Source organism: Garra rufa, chromosome 6 (assembly GCF_049309525.1).
Source record: "Garra rufa chromosome 6, GarRuf1.0, whole genome shotgun sequence".
NCBI classification, from domain to species: domain Eukaryota; kingdom Metazoa; phylum Chordata; class Actinopteri; order Cypriniformes; family Cyprinidae; genus Garra; species Garra rufa.
In genome coordinates this window covers 23,992,416-24,018,902 of record NC_133366.1, presented here as the reverse complement: position 1 = coordinate 24,018,902, position 26,487 = coordinate 23,992,416, and the positions used below count along the sequence as shown (strand labels likewise).

At 35.7% G+C, this 26,487-nt stretch overlaps 1 protein-coding gene across 1 annotated transcript; it reads right to left on the bottom strand.

Annotated features, from left to right (window-relative positions):
• Positions 1–13,623: 13,623 nt before the first annotated feature.
• Positions 13,624–25,117, bottom strand: klf5a (Kruppel like factor 5a). The gene is made up of 4 exons (XM_073843008.1): positions 24,797–25,117; positions 20,600–21,506; positions 18,440–18,499; positions 13,624–15,081 (listed from the first exon to the last, which is right to left on the bottom strand). Exons 1-4 carry the CDS (start codon positions 24,965–24,967, stop codon positions 14,903–14,905), a joined length of 1,317 nt encoding a protein of 438 aa, XP_073699109.1. The 5' UTR covers positions 24,968–25,117; the 3' UTR covers positions 13,624–14,902.
• Positions 25,118–26,487: the final 1,370 nt, after the last annotated feature.

The window sequence follows — 26,487 nt, the reverse complement described above, 5'->3', positions numbered from 1 at the left end:
CAATAAATCCTCTTATTCATGTTTTGATTTTCTGTAGCTGTGCTGAGTGTGTGCAAGCAATGTTTTTTTTCTTAAGAACACTCAAGAGGGTCTTCAACTTAGTTTTATATTTGCATAAAACATTAACCGATAAAATGGTGACTTATTACAGTGTACTTTGAGCACAAATGTATAGAAATCAATGCAGAGTGATGGCTGAATAATTGTTAATGGAGTTTTGTCTGAAAAATTATGTCATCCACTAACCTCAACAAACTGCAAAACATATCGAGTGTACCGACATAGGCCACGTCCACACAGCAGCAGAATACGGTTGTTAGTCCTGTATTTGAGTCCTTAATACGGTTATGTTCACACACAGTACGGTTATTTACGGGCACGCCAACCGCATTCTGTAACAGAACTCGCACCCATACATTTTCAAGACTCACAACCGCATTCTCGGAAAAGACGGCACGTGTGAACAGAACAGGAACAGACAACTTGCCAATTTGGCCCACTGCCCTACAATTTATACATTTTTTAATTTAGTTGTTGTTGTTATTGTTGCCTGCCGAATATACTAAAATGATTATTTCCGAATTCGCCATTCAATCATGAAACTCAAATAATGTGTCGGTTAGTCTTATTTGGCAACGCGATTCGCCTCGCGCTCGCATTTGCGCGTCCGCCAAAAGGATGCGACACTCGAGAATGGAGTGGAAGTGCCAAAGTGAAGCAGAGAGGCAAAACTGTCCTGTTCAGGACTTAAAGTGCAGGTCAGTTACAGTAACTATTAGAATCTAATCTAAATAAGTATTCTAAAATAATCTAAATAGACTATTGTAGTTTTGTCTTAGCAGTAGCAGTCAATTACTGCAAAATTAAAGGAGTAGTTCACTTTCAGAACAAAAATGTACAAATAATGTAATCACCCCCTTGTCATCCAAGATGCTCATGTCTTTCTTTCTTCAGTTGTAAGGAAATTATGTATTTTGAGTAAAACATTTCAGGATTTCTCTCCATATAATGGACTTCTATGGTGCCCCCGAGTTTGAACTTCCAAAATGCAGCCTCAAAGGGCTCTAAACGATCACAGCCGAGGAAAGAAAGGTCTTATCTAGCAAAAATGATGGGATATTTTCTAAAAAAAATTACAATTTATGTACTTTTTAACCTCAAATGCTCGTCTTGTCGAGCTTGGCAAAACGAGCGTTTGAGATTAAAAAGTATATAAGTTGTAAATGTTTTTTTCTTTTCGCTAGATAAGACCCTTTTTCCTCGGCTGGGATCATTTAGAGCCCTTTGAGGCTGCGTTTAAACTGCATTTTGGAAGTTCAAACTCGTCCATTATATGGAGAGAAATCCTGAAATGTTTTCCTCAAAAACACCATTTCTTTACAACTGAATAAAGAAAGACATGAACATCTTGGATGACAAGGGGGTGAGTACATTATCTGTAAATTTTTGTTCTGAAAGTAAACTACTCCTTTAACAAAAGGACATAATTAGTATTGTAAAGAGTAGGAATTTAGCAGACAAATATTCACATTGTTTTAAAACAGGTTTAGAGGGAGCTATAATGCAGACAACAACACAACCCTTGTGAAAATTAACCATGGTTTTACTAAAAATAATTCCGAAACATATAGTTAAACCATGGTAATCACAAATTAACAATGGTTTTGCTACACTATGTAGTTTCACCATAGTATTTGTAGTAACTCTGGTTATACAAATGGTAATCAAACCGCCAAAAAAACACGGTTACTATACGTTTACCACAGGCCTAATAATACCGTGGTTAATTTTCATTAGGACAAAACATGACCCTTGATAATGCTATGTTCAGTTTTAAGATTTTTCTATAAAGATTTATTCAAGATGTAGCAATTATTGTACTAATTTTGGCATTTAATTCAATTCAATTCAAGTTTAGGGAAGATAAAACAATAACACATGGTCCTAATGTAATACTTTAATAAATGTAGGCCTATACTATGTGCAAAAACATTGTGTTGAAAAAGTGACAGGTACAAAGTAAACACACACATGAGATCAGGGAAAATGAAGAGACTAAAAATGAAATTGGAAGTTCAAGAGATAACCTTTAATTATTTTGTGTGGCCACAGCTTAGGGATTTAAACTTTTTTTATGTGCTGATGATGATGATAATGATGATGATGATGGCCATGCAAACAATATTGTTGTCTAGGGATTCAAAATTTGGTGTGGGTGTATGGGATGGCCTGGATGAGTGTGAGATTTTCCCCTGGTTGCCAGCTTTGATATGGTCACTGTGGCTATGGTTACTGGTAAGGAATACTGGTTAGGCTATACCGTTACATGTTCATACAGACAATATTCAAGAAGCTACTGCAGGTTGCTGTGTGAACGGGACATTTCGAGACTCACACCTGTAATTAAAATGTTAGTTCACCCAGAAATTACAATTTTGTCATTAATTACTCACCCTCATGTTGTTCCAAACGGTGAGACCTTTGTTTGTCTTCAGGACACTAATTAAGATATTTTTGATGAAATCCAAGAGCTCTCTGACTGACCCTCCATAGACAGCAAGGGCATACTACCATGTTCAAGGGCCAAAGGTAGTATAGACATTGTTAAAATAGTATGTTACATCAGTGGTTCAATCATAATTTTATGAAGCTACGAGAATACTTTTGTACATGAAGAAAACAAAAATAATAACTTTATTCAACAAATGTTCTAGTCTGCATCATTTTTGAGAGTATCACAGTGTACCACTGAACCACTGATGTCACATGGACTATTTTGTCAAATGTTTTTGGTATCTTTCTGGGCCTTGAACGTGGTACTCTTGCTGTCTATGGAGGGTCAGAGAACTCTTGAATTATATCAAAAATAACTTAATTTGTGCTCTGAAGACAAACAATGGTCTTACAGGTTTGGAACAACATGAGGGTGAGTAATTAATGACAGAATTTACTTTTCAGGGTGAACTAACCCTTTAAATGTGGTTGTCAATCCCAAAAACTGACAGTGTGAGCATAGCCATAATAACTTCTGGTGAGCAGACACTATATGGGGTAAGCTGTCACAATGGGAACCTGCCAAACAGCATATTATAGACTTTCAGGTACTTATATAAACATACAGTATTCTGATTTGTTTGTTAAACCAATCTGTGCAACTGGACAACACTGTCAAAATAATGAAAATGTTCTCTCTATTTATCTATCACAGTGTCCAAGTTGCCATACAATGGACATTGTTTTATTTATTTATTTATTTATTTATTTATTTATTTTCATAGGTTCCAAAAAAAAAAATGACTAGAGGACCGAAATAGTCCATTCAATGTGTAAACTACATCAAGTCTCCTGAAGCCATACAACAGCTTTGTATGAATATCAGATTTATTTTCTCTCTGAAAATATTTGAACAAAAATCCAATTATTTTTATTTTATTTAATTGGCAAATAAACATTTTGTATTTTCATTTAATTTTACTTAATGTACTAAAACTAAAACTGATATAAGAACTATAGACATAAAAAAAACTACTAAACATTAAAATGGATTCACTTAAATTTGAACTAAAAAAAAAAAAAATCCAAACTTTAAGTGATAACTATACATAAACTATAGTTTAAGAAGTAGTTCACCCGAAAATTAAAATTCTGTCATTAATTACTCATGTCATTCCAAACTCGTAACACCTTCATTCATCTTCGGAAAACACAAAATAAGATATTTTTGGTGAAATCCCTGCATAGACAGGAATGCACCTGACAAAAAGTATTCTTGTAGCTTCATAAAATTATGGTTAAACCATTGGACTATTTCAATGATGTCCTTACTTGTGTTCCAAAGATGAATGAAGGTCATAAGGGTTTGTAATGACATGAGAGTGAGTAATAATGACAACATTTTCATTTTCATTTTCAGCCTCCAAACCTTCGAGCTGAAATAAAACCCTTATGACAACTAGCCCCGCGTTTCCTCATAGTATGCGTTGCTTTACAGGTGAGTCAGATTTAATTTGAATAATTCCCTATCATTAGAGATTCTGAATGGTCATTTTAAGCCTAATTTCACTTTAGTTTTTTCTCACGCTGACTCAAACAAGACACTTCATTTGCTAATCAAACCACCTAAAAATAATCTGTTTTGGACCGTCTCTATGACTTTGATTGCTCTTGAATACGATCCTGCCCAGTCCTACACAGACCACTAATTTAAGTGTATTTAATAAACAAAGGGTCAAAATTAACAAAGCAGTCACTGCATGCGAATGTGTTTCCTCAATGACACAATCAAACAGCTTAAGGCTCTGAAGCGTTCCCAAGCTAACAGCTTTAGCCGCAGCTGTTTTAGTACATCAGCTCATGAGATTGCCTCTCAGTGATGTGGAGAAACTCGCAGTACTTGGTTCACCGTCTTCCATTTTGTTTTCCTCACGCTGAGGTGTGAGAGTACCGAGAGACTGAATCACGAACGCGGACCCTGCAGGCCACTGAATCACCCTCTGTTTAACACATAGATGCGTATCAGCGTCCAAGCTGTCTTCTGGAAGCTTAAGTTTGTCTTCAGCTATGGCAAACAAATGTCAAGAGCAGCCATGAGCAACACGCACCCCCTCAGGAGCAGCACTGTTGATGTTTAAGAGGGGAAAGTACCCATTTGAAACCACTGTCCATTAAGGTATTAAGAACATGATTAGAACCATAAGCTCGAGCTCCCATGTGTTCATTCAATGCTTATTATGTTTCCACAGTGTGTTGGGAACAGGTCCTCCTTTCTGTGTGGGTGGTCTGTAAAGCTACACTGGAAAAATTGCAGCAAAAGCAGCATGTTGTATCGGCCCGCGGCCAGAAGCCCAGATGTGACATTAATTGTTTTTAATCTGCTCAATGAGCCAGTAGTCCCTTTTCACACTCAGTAAATATAGGGTACACTTGTAAGTTAAACAATAAAACTTCATATTTAAGTTCAATAAAGAAGAACAGGAAATTTAATGTTTTTGAAGTAATTCAACCAGACGGTTACATGAACTTTACTGGTTTTGTGAAAAGACAGACTGTGTGCTGCGGATCCAAAACTCACTTTTGTTTCTGCACCTGTCAAGGGTGAGTGAATTGAGAAAATTTAAATACAAATATCAGTCATGAAACTGAATTTTGTGTTTATTTCAAATAGACTCAGTCTGATTCTAATCATTTATTAATTTATAAACACTTTCTTCCCAAGCTACTTACAAATGAGGAACATCACAAGCAATTTGTCATAAGAGCCAGGAAAGAAAAGAAAAAATGTGACTCTGGACCGCAAAACCAGTCGTAAGTAGCACGGGTATATTTGTAGCAATAGCCAACAATACATTGTATGGTTGAAAATTATTACATTTTCTTCTTATTTGAAACTTCAGCTTATTAATACTTCATCTTATGGTTATATAGTTAACCCTGGGTAAATTTTAAGCAGTGTGAGATGTGAATCAAAATAACCCAGGATCTGTTTAATGGGATTTAGAGTAACCCAGGGTATATTTCAAGTGTGAAAAACCCTCCCAGCTAACAGGGAACGTTCCCACAACTTTCATTAACGTTTTTTCAAAAAAAAAAAGTTAGGGCAGAACATTCTTAAAATAATGTAGGATTATAGGACGATTTACATTCTCGTAACGTTAAGAGAAAACATTCTTATAACAGCGTTCTCGGAACGTTCTTTTGATGTTATTGAGGTTCTCGTAATGGTAACGGAACACGGTCTTAGAACAACATTCTCGAAACATTCTTTTGATGTTATTTGTACACGTTTGAGGTTCTCGTAATGTTAAGAGATAACGGTCTTAGAACAACATTCTCAGAACGTTATTTTGATGTTATTTGTACACGATTGAGGTTCTCGTAATAGTAACAGAAAACAGTCTTAGAGCAACATTCTTGAAACATTCTTTTGATGTTATTTGTACGTGATTGAGGTTCTCGTAATGGTAATAGAGAACGTTCTTAGAACAACAGTCTCAGAATGCTCCTTTGATGTTATTTGTACACAATTGAGGTTCTCTTAATGTTAATGGTAGCAGAAAACAGTCTTATAACAACATTATCAAATTCTTTGATGTTATTTGTATATGACTGAGGTTCTCATAATGTTAAGAGAAAATGTTCTTAGAACAACATTCACAAAACATTATTTGGATGTAATTTGTACGACTGAGGTTCTCGTAATGGTAACAGAAAACGGTCTTAGAACAACAGTCTCAGAACGCTCTTTTGATGTTATTTGTACATGACTGAGGTTCTCATAAAGTTAAAAGAAAGTGTTCTTTGAACAACATTCACGAAACATTGTTTCGATGTTATTTGTACACAATTGAGGTTCTCGTAATGGTAAGCGAAAATTTTCTTCTAACATCATTCTCTAAACGTTCTTTTGATGTTATTTGTGCACAATTGAGGTTCTCATAATGGTAAGAGAAACGTTCTTAGAACAACAGTCTGAACTATTTTTGTTATTTGTATTGAGGCTATTGTAATGGTAAGAGAAAACTTTCTAGGACAACATTCTCAGAACATTCTTTTGATGTTATTTGTACATGACTGAGGTTCTCGTAATGGTAACAGAAAACGGTCTTAGAACAACATTAACGAAACGTTCTTTTGATGTTATTTGTACACAATTGAGGGTCTCGTAATGGTAAGCAAAAATTTTCTTAAAACAACATTCTCTAAACGTTCTTTTGATGATATTTATGCAAAATTGAGGTTCTCACAATGGTAAGAGAAAATGTTCTTAGAACAGTCTGAACTATTTTTGTTAGTTGTATATGATTGAGCCTATTGTAATGGTAAGAGAAAACGTTCTAGGACATCATTCTCAGAACATTCTTTTGATATACACAACTGATGTTCTTATAATGGTAAGAAATGAAGTTCAAGTTGATCTATACACACACATGTTTGGCGAAGGGCAGTTTCACATCTTCAATTAACCTCACCTGAACGTTTTTTTTTTTTTGGACTGTGGGAGTAAACTCCACATTGACACAGTGAGAATATGCAAACTTCACACAGAAAGACCTCCTAATCCAGGTACCTTCTTACTGTGAGGAAACAGTGCTACCAACTGAGCCAAGTGATTTGTTGTAATGTGATTGCTGTGATTTGTACCTGATAATTGCTCTTGTCATGTAAAAAAAAAGTGTTCTTAGAACAACATTCTCAGAATATCCTTATGATTTATTTTGAACTAGATGGTTGTCATGTGAAAATGAAACTTTCGTACAGCATGTGTATTTAAGAAACATTTTCACAATGTTGATAGAAAAAGTTTTTAGAAATATGAAATTCTTATAACATTATGACAGTGGTAGATTTGGATGTTCATGTAACGTTCACAAAACGTTAATGACGTTTCAAACGTTTACATAACATAAAAAAATAACGTTGTCACAACAGGTATAAAAGATCAAAGGAAATGTTTGTCCGATGTTTGTAAAAAAACATTCTCATAACATAAAATATGGGTGTTTTAAATGTAGAGATAACATTCAAATATGTGACCTTGTACCACAAAACCAGTCATAAGTGTTGATTTGTCGAAATTGAGATTCTTATGTCATCTGAAAGCTGAGTAAATAAGCTTTCCATTGATATATTGTTTGTTAAAATAGGACAATGTTTGTCTGAGATACAACTATTTGAAAACCTGGAATCTGAGGGTGCAAAAAAATCTAAATATTGAGAAAATCGCCTTAAAAGTTGTCCAAATGAAGCTCTTAGCAATGCATATTACTAATCAAAAATCGAGTTTTTATATATTTATGGTAGAAAATTTACAAAATATCTTCATGGAACATGATCTTTACTTAAAATGCTAATGATTTTTGGCATAAAATAGAAATCGATAATTTTGACCCATACAATGTATTTTTGGCTATTGCTACAAATATACCTGTGCTACTTAAGACTGGTTTTGTGATCCAGGGTCACATATAAGGTTCTCATAACGTTATAACAACGGTGGATTGGGATGTTTCTGTCACGTTCACATCATTTACAAAACATTAAGAAAAAACAGGTGTAAAAGATCAAAGAGAATGTTTGTCCAACGTTTGTATATCAGTAAAACTTTCTCATAACATAAAATATAATATTTTATAACATAAACGTTATGACAATGGTAGATTAGAATGTTCCTCAAACATAAAGAAAACTGGACGGTTTAAACATTTACAAAACATTCAGAAATAACGTTTTCATAACTTAATGGGAATGTTAGCTAAACGTTCTTGAAACACATGTTTGTGTTCTTTAGAGAACGTTAGAGACCTAAACAAACTTCTGATGGTATTATCATTGTGTTATTGTATGTATTTCATTTGAATGTATTGTGTTTCTGTACATAATAAAGTTACCAGTCAAATAGTGAGTTTTATACTTGCTAAAGCCAGTTTTTGCTCACACATTGTGCACATTTGGCAAGCGTTAACTCTGAACCTTGACTGTAGTTCTTTTATTACAGAGTGCTGCAGAGTTCACAAATTTTGTGTAGGTCAAAACACAGAAACGAGTTTGCATTTCCGGTTCTCATCGTCCTGAATCAGTGGGTTTTTTGAAAGGGATTAATGCCAAAATAAATCAGTAAATGCCTGAAATATGGTCTGTGGTTAACACAAGTTCAACATATTTTCATGTTTCCTTCCTTGTCTTGAAAAAGGCAGTTGCTAACAAGTGTCTAAATGGGACTACAGGTAAATTATCTACTCACTAGTCCTCCTTCACATCCTCATTGAGTTTATAATTGCTTTTGCAAACTATTCTGACTCAGGCTTTCAAGGAAAATAGTTTGAAATAAAGCCTGAAGAGTTGTTGGAAGCAGCCGTTAAGTCACGCGACTGCTGTAGTTTGTTTTTAGGTTACGTTTAGCTTTTTCATAAAAACTGTAATAATTTGTGAAGATATTGATGATAAATAAAACATTTAAGAACTTTGGTTTGTCTCAGATCTTATTTTCTGCTTTAAGTCAATGGAAAAATATACATGTTTTTGATAAGGGAACACGGGTGATGCTAAGTTAAGGGTTGGCCTACATGAATGAAATATGTCATCACTGCACTATATGTCATCACAGCACTATATTAGACCAAAGAAACAGAATTAAATTTAGTAATTTCATGCCATCATAGATGTACTGAAAAGAAGAATCACCTTTAACTTACCCGAGGACTGTGTGTCCAGGAAACTCCCTCTGAAAATTCAAGAAACTTGCTTTTTGAACATTGAACCCGACCATCCAGCTGCGCGATTAGTGCTTGAGGGAAGAGTTAAAAGTTGGGTGATATGTGGAGTGCTGTAAATCAGATGTTTTTGCCCAAAAACTGACACCCTGACTGCTTGAACTTTGCTGGCTTACAGTATATAAAGGTCCATATAATCGTTACTTTGCTTTGCTGGTCTGAATGTCTTTGACAAATCTTTGACTTTTCTCATTTCAAATAACTACAATCCTATTAAATCTCAGTGCTGGAGTAGATTATGCTAGCCTGATTATAACCGGTCCTCCTTTCTGACACTTTCCATATCATAACATGTACAAATCTGTGAGAAATAAAGCTGCTTCCTTTGTTTTTGGCACTTTTGTTTGTTTACAGCAAAGGGTGACTCATTTATATTGATCTGGCTGGGACAGGTTATGAGAAAGTGCAGCTTATGATGTTTTGAGGGCTGAAAATGAAGAAAAAAACCAGGGGCCCTATGCATTAGAGAAATAATGTTCACCCTGGGGGTTTAAAACCTCCATGTAGGCTACGGAAAGTGGGAGGTAGGAGAGGAAGAAAGAGTGGAGGAGAGAAGGGGACTTGTAGGAGTAACAATTCTCAGGAGGAACCTTGAAGAACCTCCTGATTGGGTCCAATGGAGCTTCCATTGTTTGCCTGTCTTTGACATCTGAAGTTCATTATGTCCAGGGGCTGAGGTTTGTCCGAGGAATCAAACTAAGAACATATGTAGAAGAGAGGGAGAAATTCCCCTTCTCTTTAAAAGCAATGAAAGCATTTATTTTCCTTTGCGGTGTTTCCTGATCTCATATCAAAAGCTGTATTGTTTCTTTGCTCACAGGGGTCCCCAACGTTTTGGCAGCTTGTAATTCGGTTGCACCCCAAGAAACCAGTGATGCCTCTTAAAGCAAACAGTGCGTTCACCAAGTGTCCATCCATGCTGATCATTTCAGGGCCTGAGATTCTGAACATAACAATGTTTTAGTCCACATGCTGGTTGAGAATCTGATCAAATGTATGAAGGGGCATCATACTAATTCCAGAATTATTGTGAAGAGATTCAATAAGATTGATAAGACGTTTTCAGTAGGAACAGTGAGTCTGTGAACAGAGAAATAATCCATTTCAGACGTGATACCATTAAGATTCCAGCGATAAGATTGATTTTGATTCTGTGATGTTTATGAGATCTGTCTTGTACATGAGCTGCACACCAGCTAGTAAATGTCCTTTTTAAAAACAGAAATCTTCTTGAACTACAAAACCAAATTCTATTGTCAAATTACAGTTCAAATCAAATCTGACTTTTTCCATGTTTGTATAATTTTTTCTTCTGCAAGCTTGTGAAAAAGCTCACTCAGATTCCGCTCCCCTCATGACATAGAAAGGGGATCTTATTATAATAATACCACCCCTTAATCTGCCAGTTTCCACACATGGCGCTGCCATTTTATTTTCCACAAACAACAACTGTGTACCAGTTCTAAGGCCATGGCGAAAGTTGGAACAAAGCATGCTAACTGTTCTGTCTTTGGCTGCACAGATGAGCACAGAACACTATTTAGAGTCCCTGCCTCAGAGGAGAGAAGACAGCAGTGGATTCATTGATTTATTTATTGTGTAGTGCGCTGCTGCCACACAGATCTAATAAAAACATGCCATTTCTTTCCCAGCTTTTAACCTTCACAGACATAACTGACTGTTTTTGTAACTCATGTGTGTTTTTAACATAAACTGTGTATTTGACAGTTTAAGCGTAATAAGACATGAAAGAGTAGTCACATGCTGCATGACAGCCGCTTTCTGTGTGCGTTAGTTATGTGTTAGTCTCAGCCTCAGACGTCACGCCCACGGAACGTTGGCTAAACGTCTGATGCATATGGTACGCTTAACTGGAAACACTTCAGGAATGTCAAAGTCGTCCTCTGATTAGTTGAATTTGACCGGATTTCCGGAAGACGCGAGTGTGGCGTTTATTTTCGGTCCGCCGGGAAACAAAGCGCAGACTGATTTACTCGGCGTTTTGTTAAAATGTGCTTATGCAGACGCCATTGTTGTTATACACATTTGCGACGTTCGCCAACAAATTACTGACTTACTACTTGTTCTCCCTCTTCTTCGTTATCTTTCAATGCTGGTTATTTCAATGACTGACTTGTTGCACGCCAGTCTATTGTTGTGGGGGCATTTCCACGCACAGAAATGTGACGCTGAACGAAACAGACTGTGATTGGTTGTTTGACATGACGATCAAACGGTCTCATGGGCGGGACTTGGCCAATGAAAGCTGCCATGAGTTCCAGACCTTCAGCCGTCAGGCGTTGTGGATAATACACGGGTTGGGTAATAAAAAATATATTTTGATTAATTGTGGGTGGATGAGATAACGCAAATTATTAATGATACAAATATGAACTACATTCTCTAAAATATGAACGTGTTTTAAAAAGATAGTTCACCCAAAAATGAACATTTGATGTTTATCTGCTTACCCCCAGAGCATCCAAGATGTAGGTGACTTTGTTTCTTCAGGAGAACACAAATGAAGATTTTTACTCAAACCGTTGCAGTCTGTCAGTCATATAATGGCAGTCAATGGTTACCAAATCTCTAAGAGTAAAATAAATATACACAGACAAAACCAAATTAAACCCTGTGGCACGTGACGATACATTGAGGTCTTAAGGCACAAAACAATCAGTCTGTGCAAGAAACTGAACAGTATTTATATCATTATTTACTTCTGATCCATCGCAACATTCGACTGTCCTGAGTGCGTTCACCCAGCCGGCACGAGATTTGCAAGACCAAGAGATATTAGGATGCTTCCAAAACATGCCACGGAGTGGGTGGTATAAACACAAGCATTGACTGAGTGACTGTGATCAGCTCAGGTGGCCATGGAGCCATAAATGCACTGCAGACGTGTGCAATGATGCCCAGATCAAAACAGCTCTAATGCTGCTGTTAAAAATGAGCAATCCATTCATTATATCATCATGCAAAATTAAGAATTAGAATCACTGTAATGTGGCGATCGGGTGCGAGTCGGATCGGATATCTAAATCAGAAAAAAATATATAGGTGTGGGTGGGTAGCAAGCAAATAATTTATTTGAAGCAATGGATTCCGGTGACGTTTGAGCTCATCCGCGCATCTCTAGTGTGCATACTTTGGATGTGTTTGCTCATAAAATCATATATCAGAAGTTTAAATGGATATGGCTTTAAAACAGATGATTTCAGCATGATAATCAAAACCAAACAGATGTTTTTTGGCTAAGTATCTTCTGATGTAAAAATTGTAAAGGTACAGCCCTGTTCTGGAAAATGGGGCGGGGAGCAGCAGCTCATTTGCATTTAAAGAGCCTTGCACCAGAACAGCTTGTTTCTACTTCCACTCAAAATAGTAATTTTCAAAATGATATAAGAATGTGGGCTATTTTGAGCTGAAACTTCACAGACACATTCTGGGGAATACCTGAGACTTATATGACATACTGCAAAAAGGTACATAATAGATCTCCTTTAAGGTGCTAAATTAACACAAACTTTTTATGAGTAAGTAATAACATTTGTCATCTTTTTTTTAATATAACCAGTATACGGATTTATAGGAATGCGATATGAATAGGATTTCACCACGTATGAATGTAGCTTAAAATGTAGCTTAAAATCAGATTTCATGTAGCTAAATATAATCAGTTTTTAATGGGATTTGCATAAAGAACGGATTTGGGCTGACAGTCTAAACAAAACTTAAATCAAATTGTTTAAACTGTTTTAAGAACGTTCTCAAAATAGACATTTCTTAAATCAACCTTTTTCGGTCTTACAGGTTTGGAACAATATGAGGGTGAGTAAATGATTACAAAATTGTCATTTTGGGGGTGAACTATTATTTCATGGCTTAATGTTTTTGTGGGCAAGATGTAAAATTCTAAATGGGCTGCACGGGACAATAAAAAATAACATCGAGGCATTGTGCTAGCGTCACTCATTCTTGACGTATGTTGACATAAAAAGGAATTCCCATTAATTTTCTTTTTCAGAGCTTTAGGGTTTGTTTGAGTTGTGGAAATCGCTTCTTTACGATGTCAACCATCAGATAAGGGACATTCAAACTTTGTGGCAGAGGTCCAAGTGATCTTTGAAACTTAACTTTCTGCTTTGATGGTAGTTTTATCTTTACTCCTTTGTAGTATTTCTTTTCTTGGAGCTTAGAAACATCAACAAATAGATTGGTCAACGATTTTATAGCGAGCGAACAGGAACCCCTAGGAATACGCCAATCTAAACTAGATGTAGTTTATTGACGTAACCGATCTATATATTTTATTTAGAAAACACTGTGTGAGAGAAGTTTGTGAAAAGCATTAAAAATTATAAAGTTGGTTTTATTAGGTTTCATTTCAATCAGTAGGCAAAAAACATTTCGTCAAGAGGACAACCAATTTAGAAATATAATCTGAGAATCTACAAAATAAGTGAAATATAAAAAAAAAATCCAAAAACAACAAAAATAGTCACACAATAGCCAAAATCCAGAACAATATGATCCTTTTCCGAGAAAAAGGAAAATAAAAGAACAGAGCGACAAAATAAATCAAAATAATATGTACAATAAAATGTTATAGTATTTACATTAAGGCATTTCAATTACACAAAACTTGTCAGATTTCACTTCACAAAGCCAATGCAATAAATACATCGATTTTACAAGAGCCAGTTGATGCTTTAACCCTCTCTTAAAGGTATGAAAGGCAGCCGAATTGAAAAGGCAGTAATAGTAAAATAATAATAATGGTAACCTTCAGAATTTGTATTGTCTTTCTATGAACAAGAATTTGAAGCCTGTGCTGCTGATAAAAACAAAGATGAAAAGGCACTTTAAGATGAAATGTGTTCAAAAGAACAGTCACTGTGGTCTCGTACATTCATATGAGCTTATACATCAATGACAGTAGGAAAACAAACGCTCGGCATGCTTCTGTGTGTAGAAAGGAGACTGTACAAATCACACAGCTGTCTAAAGCCCTTTCCCACTTCTCATTGCTTTTCTATACCATTGTTTAATAATTCATGAAATAATTGCTGTTCAGTAGCAGCACATTATCATCCAAAGCTATAAATACTTCAGCAACTAAAAAGAGGGAATCGCAGTGTAGCTTGTGTACCTGAAACCCCGCTAAGAGCAGTAACTATTCCAGTGATATATATTAAAAGCATTTATCATACATAGATAGTCATCTTTTTTCCAGTCGAATTCAAGTGCAAAGTAAAATGGGAGTTGCGTCTTAGTGCTTTGTATTGTGTTTCAAAACATTTCATCTTCCAATTAAAGACTGAGAGCGAGTCTCATCTAGAACACAGCTTATCTGTATTAAAGACAATGTCAAAATGAGATGAGGGTCCTTACAGAAATTTGATCTATACATCCGAAAGAGAGAGGAATAAAGGTACAATAAGAAATGGTAATATCAAAACTTTTTCAGTTTACAGCCAACAGCTCAACGCTCTCGACAGGTCAAAGAAGATTACCCTAAATATTATAAGGTCGTCGGTGTAGAGCAAGAATTAAGTCGTACTGTTATCACTTCAAGTGCATAAGAAGAAGAAGAAATATCCATGTCTTTTGTTTTTCAGTTAGTGTGTCTAATTCTGGTGCCTCTTCATATGCAGGGCGAGATGATCGGAGCGTGAGAAGCTCCGGCTGCACACGGCGCACTGGAAGGGTTTGGCTCCCGTGTGCTTCCTGAAGTGACGCGTCAGCTCATCGGAACGAGCAAACCGCCAGTCGCAGCCCTCCCACGTGCACCTATACGGCTTCTCACCTGAACACAGAGCACAAAGGACACCAGGTTTGGTTAGTTACACCAAGTCCCGAACACAATACGGAAGAAACTAGCATTCACGGTTAAGGAACAGGTTTCTTTTCACTAACACATTAGTAATACTAAATGAGTAATCTGTGTGGGTAGGGTTCCTCTGTCATCACTATAGTAACCATAACAAACATATACTGAGAGGTGTGGAGCACATAAACTTCACTTAACTCAATCTCTAAGATTAAAGTATTTCAGTATTTTGGTATGTTCGTGAAGGCCGCTGACAAGACCAAACTCATAGGCGGCCATAAATAGCTGCACAATGTTTGCCTTTCTAGAACATGGGGTTTAGAACATGTTTTTTGAAAGATGAGACTTTTTTTCCCTCTCTCTTCTACAAATCAAGTCGGTTTGATGGTCCTTGTGGAAACGCTTAGCACATACATTAGAACAGGCATTTAAACTACACTCTTAAAGGTGCTTCACGATGCCATAGAAGAACCTCTAAATGGTTCCATAAAGAACCTTTAACATCTGAAGAACAAAGGTTCTTTGTGGCAAATGAGGTTCTTCAGATTATAAAAAGGTAAGCAAGACATGCTTCTTTGACTGAATGGTTCTTTGTGGAAGCAAAAATGGTTTTTCTAAGGCATCACTTGAAGAACCTATTGAAGCATTTTTATTTTTAAGAGTGTACTCTTGAATGATTATGAATAATGTGAATTTAAAGACTTCATTTTGTGTCTTTAAAAGGACAGAAATTAAAATTCTGTCAATATTTGTGAGCCTGGACCACAAAACCAGTCATAAGTAGCTCAGATATATTTGTAACAATAGTTTGGGTAAAATTAGCAATTTTATGCTGAAATTCATTAGGATATTAAGTAAAGATCATGTTCCATGAATATATTTTGTAAATTTCCAACCAGAAATGTATCAAAACTTAATTTCTGATTAGTAATATGCATAGCTAAGACAACTTTTTTTTTTTTCCATAGAATAGAATAACAATACTATGTTAATGGCTACAGGGAGTGTTGGGGAGTTAGTTACATGTAGTTACATGTAATGGAATTATGTAATATAATTACACAATAAATGTAACTGCAATCCGTTACAGTTATTAAGAAAAAATGTGAGACACCGAAGTTTCAGGAGATTAGGAGACAGAATAGAACATGTGCTTATTTGGTAACTGCTTTATTTCCTGTTTGGGTTGATCAGTAAAGCTAACCTTGCCTGCTTTAAATGTTTAAAATGGTTAACAGAAGATATTTTGGAGAATGCTTTAACTATTTTTGTCTATACAGTGAAAGTCAATCAGGTCCAAAACAACATTTGACTACGGTGAGAAAATGAGAGAATTTTCAGTTTTGGCTGAACTATCACTTTTAATGGATAATTTGGGCAACAATGAAAATTTAGTGATCATTTTCTCACCTTTATGTCATTTCAAACCTGTATGACTGTCTTTATTCTGTGTGGAACACAAGATATTTTGGAGAATGTTTTAACTATTTTTGTCAATACAATGAAAGTCAATGGGGTCCAAAACAACATTTGACCATGGTGAGTAAATGATGACAGAATTTTCGATTTTGGCAGAACTATCACTTTAATGGATAATTTGCGCAAAATTATTATTTTTTAAAAATAATTTCCTCACCCTCATGTCATTTCAAACCTGTATGACTTTTCTTCATTCTTTGAAACCCAAGATATTTTGGAGAATGTTTTAACTATTTTTGTTGGTACAGTGAAAGCCAATGGGGTCCAAAACAACATTTGACCACAGTGACTTTAATAGCATTAACAAAAACAAAAACATTCTGTGTTACACAGAAGAAAGAAACTCACACAGGATTGGAACAATGTGATGCTGAGTAAATGATGACAGAATGTTTATTTTTGAGGGAAGCATCAGTATCAACGCACATTAAGTGATTTGAGTAATTAAATTATGATTAGTTTATTTAAAATATATTCGTACAAATGACAACCCGAAAACGTCATCCCAATGTTATCAATTACCTTGACTTTTGCCTTTTAGGTAGTAGAAAATGGGAGTCGAAGAACTACAAAGAGTGATACTGCAATTTAAGCGGTTTCAACCTCATGCAGTAGGTGCGGCGCTCAAAAAACAATTAACTAGCTAAACGTCTGAACATGCGCCTGTCTTGAGCTTTAACGTTTGCGAAAAGAGCCCTGAACAGGAATCCTTTAATGACTTGTTTGGAAAGCTCATCTCGTGCGCTGTCTGCCTGAGGCCCCTCGCTTCTCTCCAAGAACTGGTTGGATTGGGTTTTATCTTCATTGGTTATCTGGACATAGTGTGGTTTCACTCATTTATCTATTTATTGATCAAACCTGTTCGAACTAAAAGGATAGTGGCTGGTGATGGCTTTATAATACTACTTAAAGGGATAGTTTATCCAAAAATGAAAATTCTGTCATTAATTGTTAACCATCATGTCATTCCAAACCTGTAAGACCTTCGTTCATCTTCGAAGACAAATCAATTTTTTGATGAAATCCGAGAGCTTTTACTTTGTACTTGAATTTCAGTAAAAATATCCTAATTTGTGTTCCAAAGATAAAATGTCCTACGGGTTCGGAACAACATGAGGGTGAGTAATTAATGACAGAATATTCCTTTTTTAGGTAAACTTTCCCTTAGATATTATTATTAACTGTGTAAATAATAATAATAATAATAAATGCCATTGCACTGTGTAAATCTCATGTGTTTATTCAAATCTAGCAACACCAAAATCATGTCATGTCAAGTCTTCTAGAAAAGAGTGGGTGTTGTTATCTTATCGTAATTGTGCTTTACAACCAGTATGAGCCTGCAATTAGGCTTAGGAAGTATAAATCTATACCTTGAAAATGAAAAAGGCCTGATAAGTGCAATAGCTTATCAGTTGATTAAGTTTACATACCAAAGGCCACATTCCAAAATGTATAAATATTCACTCTTATAGGTCAAATGAGGTCTGCTGTTCTGTTTACCTTTATCTAGATACTAAACATATATCTCTAAATACATATTTTTATATAAGAGTTCAACGCTGAACAATGGATTTTAAATGTGGCCTAGAGGTCATTCAAATGCTGGACGTTATAAATTGATATGGAAAAAAGGAAGTAGAATAGGCTGTTCCTGCTGATGTATTTGGGTCTGGTTTTGGTGCAATCTCATATTAGGAAGCGACGCAGGATAGCTTTCAGGCAGCGTGCAAGAATGAACGCATGTGCATGCCAACAACGCACTTCTGCCCAGCAACATGACAGTAAAGTGCCAAAATAGGAGGCCAGCTTTATCGAGCATAAATAAAACCATTTTTAATTGGGGAAGTCTTACCAGTGTGTGTCCTCAAGTGAGCTTTCAGGTGGGACGACTTGGTGTAAACTTTCTTACAACCTAAAAAAAAGAGAACAACTTTTGTTACTCACAGCTGTTTTTGAGTGCTTAAGAAATGTTGGGAAGCTGTTGAAATTGTACAATCATCAAAACATCAAAAGTATTAAAAATGCAGTTATTTTATTTGATGCATGCACAGTATGACAGGAGTGTGCGTCAATCATTTTTAGAGACTGAGGCTATTGTTAAAAATATAATTCATTATTAAAATAATAAACATTATTAGATATTATAAATGATCAGAATCAAAAGCAATGCAATCACTATGCTTGATACATAAGCAGCAAGACAAGAGTGTTTTAATTTGAGAGATACAAATGTTGGAAGGCTGTTGATAAAATATATAAATTATAAAAAAGAATTAAAATGCTAAATATTTAAATATTTTTATATAATTTGTTGGTATTGAAAAACAATGCAATTTTTATTCTTGACACAAACAGTATGACGAGAGTGTTAAAGAGTGTTTTTAGGAGATTAAAAAAAAATCTCGGAAACCTACTGATAAAAACAATTATATGTTAAAATAATTAAATTATAATTATAAATTATTATAAATTATCAGTATTAAAAACAATGCGGTCATTATGCTTAATTTACGTAAACAGCATGAAAAGAGTGTTTTAATTTTTAGTTTTTAATTTTTAAGATTAAAAAATTGGGAGGCTATTAAAAAATATTATTTAAATTATAAATTGTAGGTACTAAAAACAATGCAATAATTATGCTTGGCACATAAACAGTATGACGAGTGTTTATAAAAGATAAAAAAAATATTTAAATAATTATAAATGATAAAATATTAAAAGTAATGCAGTTATTCTTGATGCATAAACAGCAAGAAAAGAGTGTTTAAATTTTTAGAAGATAAGAATGTTTGGAGGCTATTGATAAAATGTATAAACTATAAAAACAGTTAAAAATTAATAAATATTGAAATTATAAATTGTACAAAAAACAATGCAATTATTATGCTTGATAAACAATATAACAAGAGTGTTTAAGAGTGTTTTTAAGGGATAAAAATATGGTGAGGCTACTGATAAAAAAAATAATGATTAAATAATTAAATATGATTCAATATTAAATATGTAAAAATATAAATATTAAATATATTATATTAAAAAAAATTATTCTTGATGCATAAACAGCAAGACAAGTGTTTTCATTTTTAGAACTGATACTGACAATAATATATATATATATATATATATATATATATATATATATATATATATATATATATAATTAAAAAACTATTAAATAAATTATTGAGTATTTAAATTATAAATTGTGAGTATTACAAAACAATACAATTATTTAGTTTGAAGCATACACAGTATGCCAAGAGAGTTTAATCTTTTGAGAGATAAAAATGCTGAAAGGCTACTGATCTTTTTTTTTAATAGTCAGAAATTAATAAACAAACAATATTTAATATTAATAAAATTCAATGAATGCGCTCGACAAAAACATTTTAGGATTTGTTTTGACAGATAAAAAGCTGGAAGGCTTTTAATAACAAAAATGATTAAAATAACACTAAACTGATTATACATTATAAATCAAAACGGTGCCATTTTAATGTCTGACGCATTAACAATAGGAAAGGAGAGTGTTTTATTCTTTGTAGTCACCAACACGAAATCAGTTGGTTCACTCATCGCCACAGTCACATATAAGAGCATCCTGTTATTTGGTTTCAGTGTGCTTTCTTTTCCAATTAGGAATCCAAAGCCCATCTCATGTCGTTAGCTGTAAAACCCCACTCAGTGAAGTAAAGCAGTGATGGGTTCTTAATTGCGAAGCCCGTCGCTTCAGACATGCAGCTTCTTAGCGTAAATGCACTATTAATGGCACTGTGAGGCTTGTCTGTTTTACAATTTGCCCAGTCAATTTGATGCAACAGGATTCAATAACAATCAGCCTGACGTCAACTCTTTGGCATTCATTTTGAGCGCTGGTTAAAAGGCTTTGGCCGTCCCTGAATTATTTAACAGTGGATTGGAGTGTGTGAGTAAGAAAGTGCAGCAGAAAGCACGTAGTGCTTCAGAAAACACAACAACATCTTACGAATTTCAATTGAAAATATCATTGTACCTGGAAAATCACAGTGGTGTATCCGTCTTTTCTCAAGGTCTGGGTTTGTTCTTCGGTTGTAACGGACAGGCATTGACCCAGGGGTGGCGGGAGCTCGTGTCGAGGTGGGTGTTGGGTGACTGGGCGCGTGGACAGCCATTTTGGAGGCGATAGTGGCGGCGTAAGATGGCGGTGGTGTCAGATTGTGAAGCAGTTCCTTCTGTCTGTCAGGACTGCCAGGTTCCGAAGTGGGAGGTGAGGGGGGAAGATAGGGCATTTTGAGCTGCGAGTGGGCCTGACCCTGAGGATGCACGAAGTGACCCGGGCCGAGAGGGTAGCCATTGGCTGGCATGCCACAGTATGGCTTGGCAGCAGTCTGTTGGGTCGCTAAGTGCAGGTCGTGGAAAGTATGCATCTGTGAGGGCACAGAGTGAGCGTGAGCGTGAGTGTGGGAGTGCGAATTGGCTTGATGGGGGACGTCCAGCTCGGAGTTCAGGAGCTGGAAGAGCGGCCCATCCTGCGGGATGTCAAAGCCTTGCATCTCCTGCTTGACAAACACCCCAGAGTTATCATCCATGGCGTTCATTTCAGAACCCGAAGTGGAATTCGAATTAAAGATGCTGGTGAAATCGGGCAGCGCGGATGAAACGGGGCCTGTCGAGCTCACCGGACACTCGGGATGAGAGAAAGGCGCTGTTACAGGTTCAGTTTTGACCTGGGTGGGGACCGAAGGCCGTGCTGGCCGGCACATCCCCGTTCTGAGATACGCAATGTCGGGGAGGAAGACATTCATGTTGATGCTGTAAGGGGAGCCGTGGTCGTCCCCGAAAAACTGGTCCATTGTGGAGACGCTCTCTCGTCTTAGCTTCTTTGGGTCGGGGAGAGCCACAGGTTGTGGAGACAGATATTTATCCATCTCTAGTTTAGCCTAAAGAGCAGAAGAGAAAAGCATAAAATTGTAAATGCTGTTGTAAAGGCCATTAAAGGCAAACAAGATAAACAGATTTTGAAATTATAACTGCTGGAATATTGCACACGCTGCTTCTGTCAGCAAAGCTGGCCGGATCTCCAGGGACGGCTTGTGTTGGCCGAGCACAAACACCAGTATACATCAAAATTTAGAAAAGCTTGCAAGAATGCAAATATTCACTTACTGTTACAACAATGGCCGACATGCCTGCTTACTCAGCTAACTTGGCTCTGAGTGAAAATATATGGACTACTGAACACAGCAGATACTTAATTCAGTTTAGAATATAAATATATTTTGCATAAAAAATACATTTTAATACTCAGTTCACTCTTAAAAATGAAGCCATAGAGGTAGCATTTTTGGTCCCCCAGAGAACCTTTCAGTGAACAGTTCTTAAAGAGCTATTTTGAAGAACATTTAAAAACTTTAAAGTACCCTTTTTGACTATAAAGAAACTTTTCTGCATTTGAAAGGTTCCATGGATGTTCAAGGTTCTTTATGAAACCACTGATGGCAATAAAGAATCTTTATTTTTAAGAGTGTACACTTGTTCTATGTGATTATTTGCTAATCTGTGTTATGAAAAAAATAAATAAAATAAAATAAATAAAAACAATAAATAAATAATCGGCCGAAATTTACTTGCTTTCCTCTTCAACTGAGGACACTTTGGCATTTTTTGAAATCTTGAACAATGATGACTCCTATAATCATAATCATAATAATCATTTAATCATTTTTTTTTTTCAAAAAGCGGGATAAACACTGGACTTGTTAGCACCACAGTTTAGCTAGAATACAATTAATATTGAATGTATAATTTAGAAAAAAAATCTTTAGTAATATATGAACAAGCAAGTATGTTACAGCAGGTAAAACTAAATATATACATCTAGTGATAAACCGATTATTATTATTTGAGCACATTATATTTCTACTGCCGATATTTGGCTGTTTCGAAGTAACCGATAATCAATATTGGGAAAAGTTACTTTTAAAAGTAATGCATTACAATATTGCATTACTCCCTAAAAAAGTAACTTATTATGTTACTTAGTTACTTTTTAAGAAAAGTAAGGGTTATGTTACTTTTGCGTTACTTTTTAATTCTGGGCCGGGCTTGCTTGTATGTTTTTAATAAAAGTTCTAACAATTTAAAAAGTTCTATTTTTGGCAAATGTAAAGCCCTTTCACACCAGAAGCTTCGGGCTGAAGGAAAAATAAATTCACATCTGTACAGTAGAATGCAGAAAAGTTCAACACTCTTCAGCAATAAAAAAAAGAAAGAAGAACAACAACAAATGTTAGTTTATCTTGAGTATTTTTTGCTTATTAATATGGTTGAATTGGATCCTCGCAGGCCAGCAGAAAATACACTGGTTAATAAAATGGATTAAATACATAAAGGATATTTGTATTATTTTTGCATTTCACTTTATTCATTTTGAGAAATACTGAATCTGTTTTGTGTGTGTGTGAGTGAGATGAATTAATACATTCACATGCATTCTAAAACTGAACATCTTACTCCCGATTTCCCTCAACATGGGGACAGGAGACGTTTAAATCAATAAACAAAATGTATGTTTATCTCATCTGCTGTCAATAAATGCAGGCTATTATGTTTACAGTATATCAGCATTATGAATGCTTGAATGAAAGTGTGTTTACCAGCTGATGTGCGATCGTGTATATATCGAGAGCATGAATCGGTTGTGTTGCCGTATGGAGCAGTCAGAGGTAAAGCATTTATCAAGTCTTCTTCGATATGTCTCTGCTACATTCCGCCTTAGACTGTAAAACAGCGCTCATACCACAAGCTCAAAACAGACTTGCTGACAGGTGGAAAGCATGCTGGAGAGATTGCTCAGCCTTTCCAAATTGCCACCCAATTATCATAAAACCGTAATCAGCAGAAAATGGTAAATCAAGACTCATTCATTGCTTCCTGAAAGTAACATCTATAGAGGAATAAACGTGAGGGAAAATGAAAACACTCAAACGCGTAAATGCATACATAGACACTCGGAATGCCAGAGCTCTTTACGCGGCTGCTACACATAGCTATTTCTGGATTTAGATCTTCCAGCTGTTCGTCGGACATGTATCTCTTTCACAAGTTTTCAGATTGAGGCTCGGCGTTGCTGGGAAGTTTCAGTTCGGAGCGCAAGAGCAGCGTGCGTGGGTGAGGAGGGGGAGTCAGTTGTTGACGGTTCGGTAGCCAAGAAACCAACTGCAAGCAACTGACAGGAGTCTGTGTGCGCTACCCGACCCAGCCCAGACTCTCCCCTGCGTTACAGCCACGGGGAAATCCCAAAAACATCACCAAATGCTTTGGAAATACACGAGTGATTCCTCATTTGAGGACGCTTTGGAAAACTTAAACATTTGAACAGCGATTTTCTTTATATTATGCTGTGCGTAAAAGGAAGGACGTTATAGCAATGACATTATTTATTGTTTGTTTGTATTTGGAGAACACGGGATAAGCACTGAACCAGCAAACACAAATTGCGTAGGTAACTTTGCATTTCTAGAAATAAACTTAAAAATTTAAATTCTCAAATAACAACCCTCTGTTGTAAAAACTCAATGCAGATAATGATTTAAAATTCTTAATTAATTAACTCTTAATTAAGTTCTAATCGCATTTTTAAACTCTGACTGACATGGTGTAAATGGTTAAGAATTTTTAGAAAGAAAGAAAAAAAAAATCGATTAGGTTATGATGGAAATTAGCATTTAAAAAAAAAATAAAAGTACAAGCAGAGATTATAGGCTATATAGGCTATATATAACTGAAATACGTTCTTATGACAATGTAAAGTAGAATCGTCCTGGATTTAACACTTTGTTGTGCGTTTAATGAAAATAAAAAAGGTACAAATTCTAGAAGGGATACAATTCTAAAAATCTGAAAGCTATCTTAAAAAACGACGAACAGTATTTAAGGAAACACAATAAAAAGTTAGTTCATTTTAAACTAGATTTAATTATTCCTCTCTAGAATTATCGAATGGAATAGAAAAGTTCCTTAAATTTAAGAATCGCAGACTGGCTTGAAGCATTTGATGAGGCATGATGCTGATGGGACTGCAGGCGTGCAGCCTGCCGCATCATCTACAACGGCCCACCTTACACACGACTGGATGCATTTGATCTTCAATTCATCCAGTGAAATAGTCATATCTCAAAGCAAAATGAAAAACCTAAGCTCAATTCAAAGAACTGATAAAAACAATTACCTGAGAATAGTCGTTTGGTAAGCTCCTTTCCGTGTCGGGATTCTTGGTTTCAAAGGAAAACAGAGAGGAGTCCTCCTGAAAGCCGTCGGACAGTGAGGGTTTGAGAAGCGAGAGAAAGTCATCTTGTCCCGGTGCGAGCGCAGCGCTCATCGTAAGAAGCGTGGCGGCCATAAAGCCGTGGATGTGATGGAGAGAGGGTCCGCAAGATGTATTTTGATAGACGTTGAGGAAGGGGAGGTGATTGTATGGTGCATGGAATGACACCCGTGCGTGCGCTTTCGGTAGTAATGTCCCGTTTCGCTTCGCCCCGCTCCTGGAGGTTCGGGATATATGTATAATCGCCGAAAGGGCGGAGCCTGACTCTGACAGAGACTGAGAAAGTGAGACGGCAACACCTTTACTACTGCTGTTACTGTAACAGCGCAACAAACCCGTCAAAACAGAGAGTTAAATCCGTCCAGCCCTTTACGTCTTTTATTTAGTATATAAATAATGACGCCAGTACAACATACTACAAACAGAACAGAAATAGCTAATGTGTTCGAATCGTTTTCATTGTTTTTATAGGTTAATTCAAAGTTCATTTCACGATGAAAACATTACTATCTTATTTAATACAGAAAAAAGTGTTTTGTGTTGGTCAAAATAACTAGCTACAAGTAAATAGCCAACAGCAGAAAAGTAGTAAAACCGGATCTTTTTCAGTGAAGATTCCCAAACGATTGACTCGTGTGAGTCGACTCATTTAAGTGAACCAACAACGTATAGCGTAATGGTCCGATTCCCGATTCTTATGAGCCGGTGCTTTTGAATCACACTTATGAATCTCTTACTGGATTACTGTATATGTTAGTCACTTACAGAACGCACATAATAAGTTATATTGTACATAATTAACACGATTGGCTACACATTATGCATTATATGACATTTGCTGTAATCAGGTGTATTTAAAAAAATGAATGAATATTTTTCATATTTGCCTACACTTGCTACTTTTATGAATACATTGGGCCAAATTCTTATGCGTTTATGTTGACTCTAAAACATTTGTGACCTTGGACCACAAAACTAGCCTTAAGTAGCACAGGTATATTTGAAGCAATAGCCAATAATACATTGCATGGGTCAAAATGATACATTTTTCTTTTATGCCAAAAATCATTGGGATATTAAGATCATGTTTCATGAGGATATTTTGTAAAATTCCTACTGTAAATATATCCAAACTTAATTTTTGATTAGCAATATGCATTGCTAAGAACTTAATTTGGACAAATTCATATTTTGATATTTTTACACCCTCATATTCCAGATTTTTAAATAGTTGTATCTCAGCCAAATATCATCCAATCTTAAACTATCTCAACTTACATCAATAGAAAGTTTATTTATTCAGCTTTCAGATGAGTATAAATCTTAATTTAAAGAAATTGACCCTTGTGACTGGTTTTGTGGCCCATGGTCACATTTTGCAGGATTTGCTTTGAATCGATTCGTTTAAGAAAACCAACAACGTATAGCGTGTTTGTCCGATTCCCGACTCATATGACTCGGTGCTTTTAATGAATCACACTTACAGATCACTTACTGGATTAATGTATCTGTTAGTCACTTACAGAACACAAATATTATGTTATGACGTACTTAATTAACATGATAGGCTACAAATTATGACATTTGCTGCAATT